Genomic DNA, 13071 nt, shown 5'->3' on the forward strand with positions numbered 1-13071 from the left:
ACCCCAAAATCTGAGGAGGGACCCCAAAATCCCACAGGGACACCCTGAAATCCCAAACGGACATCCTAAAATCCCACAGGGACACCCTGGAATCCTGGGTTGGGGGGGGAGCCCTTTGAACCCCCCAAAACTGAGCCCAGGCTTTGGGGGGTGCGCTAGGCCCGGTTGCTAAGGAGTCACCTTGGTTGCTAGGCCGCCATATTGGCTCGCCGCCATCTTGGTTTCCCTCAGAGACCCCCCCCAGACACCCCCAAAACCCCTCAAAAACACCCAAACCCCCTCAGACACCCCCAAAACCCCTCCAAAAACCGAAAACTTTCCCAAAAACTGCAAAACTGCCCCCCAAAACCCCAAACCCCCTCCCCAGACACCCCAAAACTCCTCCAGACACCCCAAAACCCCTCCAGGCACCCCAAAACCCCTCCAAAAACCAAAAACCTTCCCAAAAACTGCAAAACTGCCCCCCAAAACCCCAACCCCCCCTCAGACACCCCAAAACTTCTCCAGGCACCCCAAAACTCCTCCAGGCACCCCAAAACCCCTCCAAAAACCAAAAACCTTCCCAAAAACTGCAAAACTGCCCCCCAAAACCCCAACCCCCCTCAGACACCCCAAAACTCCTCCAAAAGCCCCTAAACCCCCTCAGACACACCCAAACCTTTCCAGACACCCCAAATACCCCTCAGACATCCCAAAAGCCCCTCAGGGTCCCCCAGACCCCCTTGGGGACCCCCTCAGGGACCCCCAGAACATTCTCTGGGAACCCCAAAGTTGGGGGGGCATATTTGGGGTGCCCCCCCTGAGGAGACCCCCCCACACAGAGAGCGAGGAGGAGGAGGAGGAAGAAGAGGAAGAAGAGGAAGAGGAGGCGGAAGCTGGGGAGGAGGAAGAGCAGGAGGATGAGGATGAAGCTGAGGAGGAGGAGGAGGAGGAGGAGGATGAGGAGCAGGAGGGGGAGGGGAACCCCCTGGAGCCCCCCCCGGATACCCCGAGCAGAGCCCGGGTGGGGCTGGTGTATGACCCCCGCATGGAGGAGCACAGGAACACCTGGGACAGGTGAGGGGGGACACAGGGACACAGGGACAGGTGAGGGGCACAGGGACACCTGGGACAGGTGAGGGACACAGGGACAGGTGAGGGGGGGGACACCTGGGACAAGTGAGGGACACGGGGACACAGGGACAGGTGAGGGAAACAGGGATACCTGGGACAGGTGAGGGACACAGGGACAGGTGAGGGAAACAGGGATACCTGGGACAGGTGAGGGACACAGGGACAGGTGAGGGACACAGGGACAGGTGAGGGACACAGGGACACAGGGACAGGTGAGGGACACAGGGACACCTGGGACAGGTGAGGGACACAGGGACACCTGGGACAGGTGAGGGACACAGGGACAGGTGAGGGACACAGGGACACCTGGGACAGGTGAGGGACATGGGGACACCTGGGACAGGTGAGGGACACAGGGACAGGTGAGGGGCTCGAGGACACCTGGGACAGGTGAGGGGGGACACAGGAACACCTGGGACAGGTGAGGGAAGGGCTGGGACACACTTGTGACATCTGTCCTGGGGGTATTTTTGGGGTTATTTTGGGGTTATTTTGGGGTTGTGTGTTATATTCCAGCCACCACCCCGAGGCCCCACAGCGCCTGCCCCGGGGGTGGTTTTGGGGTGATTTTGAGGTTATTTTGGGGTTCATTTTGGGGTTACTTTGTGTTTTGCTTTAGCCACCACCCCGAGTCCCCGCAGTGCCTGCCCCAGGGGTGGTTTTGGGGTGATTTTGAGGTTATTTTGGGTTCATTTTGGGGTGATTTTGTGTATTTTTATTGCAGCCACCACCCCGAGTCCCCGCAGTGCCTGCCCCGGGGGGTGGTTTTGGGGTGATTTCAGGTCATTTTGGGGTTATTTTGGGGTGATTTTGGGGTTATTTTGTGTGTTATATTCCAGCCACCACCCCGAGTCCCCGCAAGCGGCTGCCCCGGGGATGTTTTGGGGATATTTTTAGGGTTATTTTGGGGTGATTTCAGGTTATTTTGTGTTTTTATTGCAGCCATCACCCCGAGTCCCCCGCAGCGCCTGCCCCGGGGGTGGTTTTGGGTTATTTTGGGGTGATTTCAGGTTATTTTGTGTATTTCCCTTTAGCCACCACCCCGAGTCCCCGCAGCGCCTGCCTCGAGGGTGTTTTGGGGGTATTTTTAGGGTTATTTTGAGGTTATTTTGGGGTTATTTTGTGTGTTTTATCACAGCCACCACCCTGAGTCCTCGCAGCGGCTGCCGCAGGGGTGTTTTGGGGTTATTTTGAGGTTATTTTGGGGTTCATTTTGGGGTTATTTTGAGGTTATTTTGGGGTTCATTTTGGGGTTATTTTGAGGTTATTTTGGGGTTCATTTTGGGGTTACTTTGAGGTTATTTTGGGGTTCATTTTGGGGTTATTTTGAGGTTATTTTGGGGTTCATTTTGGGGTTACTTTGTGTTTTGCTTTAGCCACCACCCCGAGTCCCCGCAGTGCCTGCCCCAGGGGTGGTTTTGGGGTGATTTTGGGGTGATTTTGGGGTTCATTTTGGGTTATTTTGTGTGTTTTATCGCAGCCACCACCCCAAGTCCCCGCAGCGGCTGCCCCGGGGGTGGTTTTGGGGTTATTTTGAGGTTGTTTTGGGGTTCATTTTGGGGTTATTTTGTGTGTTTTTATCGCAGCCACCACCCCCGAGTAGCGGCTGCCCTGGGGGTGTTTTGGGTTCATTTTGGGGTTATTTTGTGTGTTTTTATCGCAGCCATCACCCTGAGTCCCCGCAGCGGCTGCCGCGGGTGTGGTTTTGGGGTTATTTTGGGGTGATTTCAGGTTATTTTGTGTGTTTCATCACAGCCACCACCCCGAGTCCCCCGCAGCGGCTGCCCCGTGTGCTGCAGCGGCTGCAGGAGCTGGGGCTGGCCCAGCGCTGCCTCCCCGTGCCCGCCCGGCCCGCCAGCCACCGCCAGCTGCGCGCCTGCCACACGTGAGGGACCCCGGGGACACCAAGGGGGGAAACGGGGGGGTCTGGGGGACACTGGGGGCCTGGGGGGGTCATGGGGGGCCCCTTGGGATGGTCCCGGGGGGTCATGAGGGGTCTGGGGGGCTCATGGGAGGGGTCATGTGCAGGTCTGGGGGGACATGGGGGTCGTGGGGATGTCCTGGGGGGGACATGGGGGGTTCTGGGGGGTACAGGAGGGTTCTGGGGGACCCTGGGGGCCTGGGGGCTCATGGGGGCCCTGGGGGGGACATGGAAGGTTCTGGGGGGGTCATCTTGGGGTGGTCCTGGGGGGTCCCAGGAGAATCATGGGAGTCTGGAGGGATGTGGGGGGGATCATGGAGGGTCAAATGGAGAGGCCTGGGGGTTCTGGGGGTGTCATTGGGGGGTCCTTGGGGGGGCTCTGTCTGTGTTGGGGTGTCCCTGTTTTGGGTATCCCTGTCTGTGTGTTTGGGGTGTCCCTGTCTGTGTTGGGGTGTCCCTGTTTTGGGTGTCCCTGTTTTGGGGTATCCCTGGCTGTGTTTGGGGTATCCCCGGCTGTGTTTCAGGGTGTCCCTGTCTGTGTTTGGGGTGTCCCTGTGTTTGGGGTGTCCCTGTGTGTGTTTCAGGGTGTCCCTGTTTTGGGGTATCCCCGGCTGTGTTTCAGGGTGTCCCTGTGTGTGTTGGGGTGTCCCTGTCCGTGTTTGGGGTAGGGGTATCCCTGTGTGTGTTTGGGGTGTCCCTGTCTGTGTTGGGGTCTCCCTGTTTTGGGGTATCCCTGTGTGTGTTTGGGGTGTCCCTGGCCGTGTTTGGGGTCTCCCTGTGTTGGGGTGTCCCCGTGTGTGTTGGGCTGTCCCTGTCTATGTTGGGGTATCCCTGTGTGTGTTGGGCTGTCCCTGTCTATGTTGGGGTGTCCCTGTCTGTGTTGGGGTGTCCCTGTGTGTGTTGGGGTGTCCCTGTCTGTGTTGGGGTATCCCCGTGTGTGTTTCAGGCTGTCCCAGTGTGTGTTTGGGGTGTCCCTGGCCGTGTTTCAGGGTGTCCGTGTCCGTGTTTGGGGTATCCCTGTCCGTGTTTGGGGGTCTCCCTGTGTTGGGGTGTCCCTGTGTGTGTTTCAGGGTGTCCCCGGCCGTGTTTGGGATCTCCCTGTGTTGGGGTATCCCCGTGTGTGTTTCAGGCTGTCCCTGTCCGTGTTTCGGGGTGTCCCTGTGTTGGGGTGTCCCCGTGTGTGTTTCAGGCTGTCCCCGTGCGTGTTTCAGGCTGTCCCTGTCTGTGTTGGGGTCTCCCTGTGTTTGGGTCTCCCTGTCTGTGTTTTGGGGTGTCCCTGGCCGTGTTTCAGGGTGTCCCTGGCTGTGTTTGGGATCTCCCTGTGTTGGGCTGTCCCGTGCGTGTTTCAGGGTGTCCCTGTGTCGGGGTCTCCCTGTGTTGGGGTGTCCCCGTGCATGTTTGGGGTGTCCCGTGCGTGTTTCAGGCTGTCCCTGTCTGTGTTTGGGGTCTCCCTGTTTCAGGCTGTCCCTGTCTGTGTTGGGGTATCCCTGGCCGTGTTTCAGGGTGTCCCTGGCCGTGTTTGGGGTGTCCCTGTGTTGCGGTGTCCCTGTGTTTGGGGTATCCCTGTGTTTGGGTGTCCCTGTGTTGGGGTATCCCTGTGTTGGGGTGTCCCTGTGTTGGGGTGTCCCCGTGCGTGTTTCAGGCTGTCCCTGTCCGTGTTTCAGGGTGTCCCTGGCCGTGTTTGGGGTGTCCCTGTGTTGGGGTGTCCCTGTGTGTGTTTGGGGTCTCCCTGTTTCAGGCTGTCCCTGTCTGTGTTGGGGTGTCCCTGGCCGTGTTTCAGGGTGTCCCTGGCCGTCTTTGGGGTGTCCCTGTGTTGGGGTGTCCCCGTGCGTGTTTGGGGTATCCCTGGCCGTGTTTGGGGTCTCCCTGTGTTGGGGTGTCCCTGTGTCGGGGTGTCCCCGTGCGTGTTTGGGCTGTCCCCGTGTGTGTTTGGGGTGTCCCTGTGTTTGGGTATCCCTGTCTGTGTTGGGGTGTCCCTGGCCGTGTTTGGGGTGTCCCCGTGTGTGTCGGGGTGTCCCTGTCCGTGTTTCAGGCTGTCCCTGTGTTGGGGTGTCCCCGTGTTGGGGTGTCCCTGTCCGTGTTTGGGGTCTCCCTGTGTTTGGGGTGTCCCTGTCCGTGTTTGAGGCCGTGCCCGTGTCCCGCAGGCGCTCCCACGTGCGGGCGCTGTCCGTGTCGCGGCTCTGTCCCCGCGGGAGCTGCGGGCGCTGTCCCAGCGCTATCCCAGCCTCTTCCTCTGCCCGCGCTCCTTCCGCGCCGCCCGCCTGGCCGCGGGGGGGGCGTGCGCGGCCGCGGGGGCCGTGCTGGGGGGGCAGGTGGGCAAAAGGGGGGGGTAAATGGGGGGGGGACAGGGGGCCGTGCTGGGGGGGCAGGGGCGGACACGGGGGGCAAATGGGGGCAAATGGGGGGGGAAAATGGGGGGGACAGGGGGGCAAATGGGGGGGGATAGGGGGCCCTGCTGGGGGTGCAGGTGAGGACATGGGGGTGGGACAGGGGGCCCTGCTGGGGGGCAGGTGAGGAAACGGGGGGGCAAAGAGGGGGGCAAATGGGGGAGGCAGGGGGGACATGGGGGGGCAGGGGCCCTGCTGGGGGGGCAGAGGGGCAAAAGGGGGGGGGACAGGGGGGCAAATGGGGGGGGGACATGGGGGCAAATGGGAGGGGACAGGGGGGCAAATGGGGGGGGACAGGGGGGCAAATGGGGGGACATGGGGGCAAATGGGGGGGACAGGGGGGCAAATGGGGGGACATGGGGGCAAATGGGAGGGGACGGGGGGGCAAATGGGGGGGCGGGGGGGGGCAAATGGGGGGAGATAGGGGGCCGTGCTGAGGGGGCAGGTGCGGAAACGGGGGGGCAAAGAGGGGGCAAATGGGGGGGGCATGGGGGGGGCAGGGGGCCCTGCTGGGGGGGCAGAGGGGCAAAAGGGGGGGGGACAGGGGGGGCAAAAGGGGGGGGGACAGGGGGCCGCGATGGGGGGCAGATGGACAAACGGGGGGGGACAGGGGGGCAAATGGGGGGGACAGGGGGGCAAATGGGGGGGGCACAGGGGCCGTGATGGGGGGGCAGGGGAGGAAACAGGGGGGTGGACGGGGGGGGCAAATGGGGCAAATGGGGGGGGACAGGGGGGGCAAATGGGGGGACAGGTGAGAAACGGGGGGGGCAAAGAGGGGGCAAATGGGGGAGGCAGGGGGGACATGGGGGGCAGGGGCCCTGCTGGGGGGGCAGAGGGGCAAAAGGGGGGGGACAGGGGGGCAAATGGGGGGGACGGGGGGGCAAATGGGGGGGACATGGGGACAAATGGGAGGGGACGGGGGGCAAATGGGGGGACATGGGGCAAATGGGAGGTACGGGGGGGCAAATGGGGGGGCGGGGGGGCAAATGGGGGCAAATGGGGGGGACAGGGGGGCAAATGGGGGGGCAGGTGAGGAAACGGGGGGGTAAATGGGGGGAAAATGGGGGAAAATGGGGGGGGGGACAGGGTGGGCAGGGGGACATGGGAGGGACAGAGGGGACAGGGGGCACAGAGAGGGGCAAAGGGGAGGGCAAAGGGGGCAGTGCTGGGGGGCAGGGGGGCACGGGGGCTCTGGGGATTTTGGGGTGCTGCCCCATCACCCCAATGGGTGGGGCTCCATCACCCACCCGGTGGCATGGGGGGCACGAGGGGCTCAGGGGGGCAAAGCGGGAACGGGGGGTACTGGGGGGAAAAGGGGGCACGGGGGGTCTGTGGGTCTGAGCCCTGCTGGGCTCCCCCCCGGTCCGCCGGGGTTTGGGGGGCACGGGGGGTCAGGGGTGTCTCAAAGGGGTTTGGGGGTGTCTGTGGGGTTTGGGGGTCCCAGTGGGGTTTGGGGTGTCTGTAGGGCTTGGGGGTACCAGTGGGGTTTGGGGGTCCCAGTGGGGTTTGGGGGTCCCAGTGGGGTTTGGGGGTGTCTGTAGGGTTTGGGGGTCCCAGTGGGGTTTGGGGGTCCCAGTGGGGTTTGGATCTCTGTGGGGTTTAGGAGGATCCCTGGTTTGGGGGTCTCATGAGGTTTGGGGGATCTCGTGGGTTTGGGGGTGCCAGTGGGATCTGGGGGAGCTCTGGGGATTCGGGGCTCACAGGGGGTTCGGGGGTCCCCAGCGGGGTTCGGGGATCCCCGTGGGGCTCTGGGGTCCCGTGGGGCTGTGGGGTCCCCAGTGGGGTTCGGGGTTCCCGGCGGGGTTCGGGGTCCCCAGCGGGGTTCGGGGGTCCCCGTGGGGCTCTGGGGTCCTCGTGGGGTTCGGGGGTGCCCGTGGGGTTCGGGGGTCCCCAGCGGGGTTTGGGGGTGCCCCTGACGCCCCCGGTGCCCCCCAGGTGCGCTCGGCTCTGGCCGTGCTGCGTCCCCCAGGGCACCACGCCCGGCCGGGCTCCGCCGGCGGCTTCTGCCTCTTCAACAACGCGGGGGTGGCGGCGCGGCACGCGCAGAGCCTGGCGGGGACCCCCCTCAGGTACGGGGGAACGGGGGAGCCCCTCGGGTACGGGGGGAGCGGGGGAGCCCCTCGGGTACGGGGGGAGCGGGGGAGCCCTCGGGTATGGGGGGAGTGGGGCTGGGGGAGCCCCTCGGGTACGGGGGCTGTGGGAGCCATTGGATATTGGGGAACAGGGGAGCCCCTCGGGTATGGGGGGAACGGGGCTGGGGGACCCAAGGGGTACAGGGAGAATGGGGGAACTCCTCAGGTATGGGGGAGTGGGGGAACCCCCTCGGGTATGGGGGGAATGGGGCTGGGGGCTCCCCTCGGGTATTGGGAGCTGGGCTGGGAACCCCTTGGTACAGGGGAAACGGGGCTGGGGGCTGCCCTCGGGTATGGGGGGAATGGAGCTGGGGGCTCCTCTCAGATACGGGGGAACCCCTTGGGTATGGGGGGAGCGGGGAAGCCCCTGGGGTACGGGGGCTGGGGGACCCCTTGGATGTTGGGGGAACTGGGGAACCCTCGGGTATGGGGGCTGGGGACCCCCCTCAGGGTACCGGGGGCAGCGGGGCTGGGGGATCCCTCAGATATGGGGGACCCTCCTCAGGTATGGGGGGGGCTGGGGATCCCTCGGGTACGGGAGCATGGGGACCCCCTCGGGTATGGGGGGAACGGGGCTGAGGGCTTCCCTTGGGTATGGGGGGAACGGGGCTGGGGGACTCTCTCAGATATGGGGACCCCCCTCGGATATGGGGGCTGGGGACCACCCTCAGGTACAGGGGGACCCCTCCTCAGGCATGGGGGGCTGGGGATCCCCCTCAGGTAAGGGGAGACCCCTCAGGTATGGGGGGCTGGCCTGGGGACCCCCCCATGTATGAGAGACCCTCAGGCACGGGGGTTTGGGGGCTGGGACCCCCTTTGGATATGGGGGTCTGGGGCTGGGGACCCCCCTCAGCCGCGGGTTTTGGGGGGCTGGGACCCCCTGGTGCCCCCCCAAACCCCCCGTGCCCCAGGGTGCTGATCCTGGACTGGGACATTCACCACGGCAACGGCACCCAGGAGATCTTCGAGGAGGACCCAGGTGGGAGGGGTTTGGGGGTACCCTGGGGGTTTGGGGGTACCAGGGGGGTTTGGGGGTGTCCTGGGGGGTTTGGGGGTACCCACGGGGGTTTGGGGGTACCAGGGGGAGTTTGGGGGTGTCCTGGGGGTTTGGGGGTACCCAGGGGGTTTGGGGTACCCAGGAGGGGTTTGGGGGTGTCCTGGGGGGTTTGGGGGTACCCAGGGGGGTTTGGGATCCGGGGGGTTTTGGGGTGCCCTGGAGGGATTTGGGGTCTGCAGGGGGGGTTTGGGATGTTGGGGGGCTTGAGGTCGGTTTTGGGGTCCCAGGGTTGGTTCTGGGGTCCCAGGGTCAGTTCTGGGCTCCCTGGTTGGTTTTGGGGTCGGCTCTGGGGTCCCTGGGTTGGTTTTGGGTCAGTTTTGGGGTCAGCTCTGGGGTCTCCTCCTGGTCCCTGCCCCGTCCCGCAGTGTCCTGTCCCTGTCCCCGCAGTGTCCTGTCCCTGTCCCTGTCCCTGCAGTGTCCTGTCCCTGTCCCTGTCCCCACAGTGTCCTGTCCCTGTCCCTGTCCCTGCAGTGTCCTGTACCTGTCCCCACAGTGTCCTGTCCCTGTCCCTGTCCCTGCAGTGTCCTGTACCTGTCCCCACAGTGTCCTGTCCCTGTCCCTGTCCCCGCAGTGTCCTGTACCTGTCCCTGTCCCCACAGTGTCCTGTACCTGTCCCCACAGTGTCCTGTCCCTGTACCTGTCCCCACAGTGTCCTGTACGTGTCCCTGTCCCCACAGTGTCCTGTCCCTGTCCCTGTCCCCGCAGTGTCCTGTACCTGTCCCCTGTCCCCACAGTGTCCTGTACGTGTCCCTGCATGTCCCCACAGTGTCCTGTCCCTGTCCCCGCAGTGTCCTGTCCCTGTCCCCACAGTGTCCTGTACGTGTCCCATGTCCCCACAGTGTCCTGTACGTGTCCCTGCATGTCCCCACAGTGTCCTGTACCTGTCCCTGTCCCCACAGTGTCCCTGTCCCTGTCCCGCAGTGTCCTGTCCCTGTCCCCACAGTGTCCTGTCCCTGTCCCCACAGTGTCCTGTACCTGTCCCATGTCCCCACAGTGTCCTGTCCCTGTCCCCACAGTGTCCTGTCCCTGTCCCCACAGTGTCCCTGTCCCTGTCCCTGTCCCTGCAGTGTCCTGTACCTGTCCCCACAGTGTCCTGTACGTGTCCCCTGTCCCCGCAGTCTCCTGTACCTGTCCCTGTCCCCACAGTGTCCTGTACGTGTCCCTGCATGTCCCCACAGTGTCCTGTCCCTGTCCCCACAGTGTCCTGTACCTGTCCCCACAGTGTCCTGTCCCTGTCCCTGTCCCCGCAGTCTCCTGTACCTGTCCCTGTCCCCACAGTGTCCTGTCCCTGTCCCCACAGTGTCCTGTACCTGTCCCCACAGTGTCCTGTACCTGTCCCTGCATGTCCCCGCAGTCTCCTGTACCTGTCCCTGTCCCCACAGTGTCCTGTCCCTGTCCCTGTCCCCGCAGTGTCCTGTACCTGTCCCCACAGTGTCCTGTCCCTGTCCCCACAGTGTCCTGTACCTGTCCCTGTCCCCGCAGTGTCCTGTACCTGTCCCTGTCCCCACAGTGTCCTGTCCCATGTCCCCACAGTGTCCTGTACCTGTCCCTGTCCCCACAGTGTCCTGTCCCTGTCCCTGTCCCCACAGTGTCCTGTATGTGTCCCTGTCCCCACAGTGTCCTGTCCCCTGTCCCCACAGTGTCCTGTACGTGTCCCTGCATGTCCCCACAGTGTCCTGTCCCTGTCCCCACAGTGTCCTGTACCTGTCCCTGCATGTCCCCACAGTGTCCTGTCCCTGTCCCCACAGTGTCCTGTCCCTGTCCCTGTCCCCACAGTGTCCTGTCCCTGTCCCCACAGTGTCCTGTACCTGTCCCGTGTCCCCTGTCCCCACAGTGTCCTGTACGTGTCCCTGTCCCCACAGTGTCCTGTCCCTGTCCCCACAGTGTCCTGTCCCTGTACCTGTCCCCGCAGTGTCCTGTCCCTGTCCCCACAGTGTCCTGTCCCTGTACCTGTCCCCACAGTGTCCTGTACGTGTCCCTGCATGTCCCCACAGTGTCCTGTACGTGTCCCCACAGTGTCCTGTCCCTGTCCCCGCAGTGTCCTGTCCCTGTCCCCACAGTGTCCTGTACGTGTCCCTGTCCCCACAGTGTCCTGTACCTGTCCCTGTCCCCACAGTCTCCTGTCCCTGTCCCCACAGTGTCCTGTCCCATGTCCCCACAGTGTCCTGTACGTGTCCCTGCACCGCCGGACGGTTCCTTCTTCCCGGGGGGCCCGGGGGGGTCCCCGTGGCGCCGGGGGAGGGGCCCCGGCCGCGGCTTCACCCTGAACGTGGCCTGGGGGGGGCCCCGCGTGGGGGACCCCGAGTACCTGGCGGCGATGGCGCGGCTGCTGCTGCCCGTGGCGTGCGAGGTGGGAATGGGGACACGGCTGTGGGGCCATTTGGGGTTTTATTTGGGGTTATTTGGGTTATCTGGGGTTATCTGGGGCTGCTGCTGCCCGTGGCGTGCGAGGTGGGAACGGGATTTGGGTTAATTTGGGGTTATTGGGGTTATTGGGGGTTTGGGGGCTGCTGCTGCCCGTGGCGTGCGAGGTGGGAATGGGGACACGGCTGTGGGGTTATTGGGGTTATTGGGGGTTATTGGGGTCATCTGGGGTTATCTGGGGTTATCTGGGGGCTGCTGCTGCCCGTGGCGTGCGAGGTGACAATGGGGTTTGGGGTTATTGGGGTTATTGGGGTTATTGGGGTTATTGGGGTTATTGGGGTTATTGGGGTTATTTGGGTTATTGGGGGTTATTGGGGTTATTGGGGTTATTTGGGGTTTGGGGTTTGGGGCTGGTTTGGACCCCGAGTACCTGGCAGCGATGGCGCGGCTGCTGCTGCCCGTGGCGTGCGAGGTGACAGTGGGGACACAGCTGTGGGGTTATTTGGGGTTTTATTTGGGGTTATCTGGGGTTATCTGGGGGCTGCTGCTGCCCGTGGCGTGCCAGGTGACAATGGGGTTTGGGATTATTTGGGTTTATTTGGGGTTTTATTTGGGGTTATCTGGGGGCTGCTGCTGCCCGTGGCGTGCGAGGTGACAATGGGGACACGGCTGTGGGGTTATTGGGGCCATTTGGGGTTTGGGGGCTGCTGCTGCCCGTGGCGTGCGAGGTATGAATGGGTTTGGGGTTATTGGGGTTATTGGGGTTATCTGGGGTTATCTAGGGGCTGCTGCTGCCCATGGCGTGCGAGGTGACAATGGGGTTTGGCGTCATTTGGGTTTTATTTGGGGTTATCTGGGGTTATTTGGGGCTGCTGCTGCCCGTGGCGTGCGAGGTGACAATGGGGACATGGCTATGGGGTTTGGGGTTATTGGGGTTTTATTTGGGGTTATCTGGGGGCTGCTGCTGCCCGTGGCATGCGAGGTGGGAATGGGGACACGCCTGTGGGGTTATTTGGGGTCATTTGGGGTTATTTGGGGTTATCTGGGGGCTGCTGCTGCCCGTGGCGTGCGAGGTGACAATGGGGACACGGCTGTGGGTTATTGGTGTTACTGGGGGTTATTTGGGGTTATTGGGGTTATTTGGGGTTATTGGGCTTTTATTTGCGGTCATTTGGGGTTATCTGGGGGCTGCTGCTGCCCGTGGCGTGCGAGGTATGAACGGGGTTGGGGTCATTTGGGGTTTTATTGGGGTTTTATTGGGGTTATTTGGGGTTATTTGGGGGCTGCTGCTGCCCGTGGTGTGCGAGGTGGGAATGGGTTTGGGGTTATTGGGTTATTGGGGTTATCTGGGGTTATCTGGGGTTATCTGGGGCTGCTGCTGCCCGTGGCGTGCGAGGTGACAATGGGGACACGGCTGTGGGGCCATTTGGGGTTTTATTTGGGGTTATCTGGGGGCTGCTGCTGCCCGTGGCGTGCGAGGTGGAATGGGATTTGGGGTTATTGGGGTTATTGGGGTTATTTGGGGTTATTTGGGGTCATTTGGGGTTTGGGGGCTGCTGCTGCCCGTGGCGTGTGAGGTGGGAATGGGATTTGGGGTTATTTGGGGTTTTATTTGGGGTTATTGGGGGTTATTTGGGGTTTTATTAGGGGTTATTTGGGTTATTGGGGTCATTTGGGGTTATTTGGGGTTTGGGGGCTGCTGCTGCCCATGATGTGCCAGGTGGGAACGGGGTTGGGGTTATTGGGTTATTTGGGGTTGTTTGGGTTATTTGGGGGCTGCTGCTGCCCGTGGCATGCCAGGTGACAGTGGGGACACGGCTGTGGGGTTTGGGGTTATTGGGGTTATTTGGGGTTTTATTTGGGGTTATTTGGGGTTATTGGGGTATTTGGGGTTTGGGGTTTGGGGACTTGTGCTGCCTGTGGCATGCCAGGTCAGAACAGGGTTTGGGGTTTGGGGTTTGGAGGGCTTTGGGGCTGATTTGGGCTTTGGGCTTTGGGGGTGGTGTTTCAGGGTGGGGTTTGGGGTTTGGGCTGGTTTGGGGTTTGGGGGCTGGTGCTGCCCGTGGTGTGCCAGGTTTGGGGTTATTTGGGGTTTGG

The 13071-nt window shown here is 62.8% G+C and overlaps 1 protein-coding gene across 1 annotated transcript in view; it reads left to right on the forward strand.

Moving 5' to 3' along the window:
* HDAC6 (histone deacetylase 6) overlaps positions 1 to 13071 on the forward strand; it is a 38573-nt gene that overhangs the window by 22731 nt on the left and 2771 nt on the right. The window contains exons 16-20 of the mRNA XM_077172444.1: positions 822 to 1056; positions 2869 to 2998; positions 5179 to 5346; positions 7357 to 7490; positions 8465 to 8527. Coding sequence (XP_077028559.1) covers positions 822 to 1056; positions 2869 to 2998; positions 5179 to 5346; positions 7357 to 7490; positions 8465 to 8527 — 730 coding nt within the window. The remainder of the gene's footprint in view (positions 1 to 821; positions 1057 to 2868; positions 2999 to 5178; positions 5347 to 7356; positions 7491 to 8464; positions 8528 to 13071) is intronic.

Source organism: Agelaius phoeniceus, chromosome 38 (assembly GCF_051311805.1).
Source record: "Agelaius phoeniceus isolate bAgePho1 chromosome 38, bAgePho1.hap1, whole genome shotgun sequence".
Taxonomy (NCBI): Eukaryota; Metazoa; Chordata; class Aves; order Passeriformes; family Icteridae; genus Agelaius; species Agelaius phoeniceus.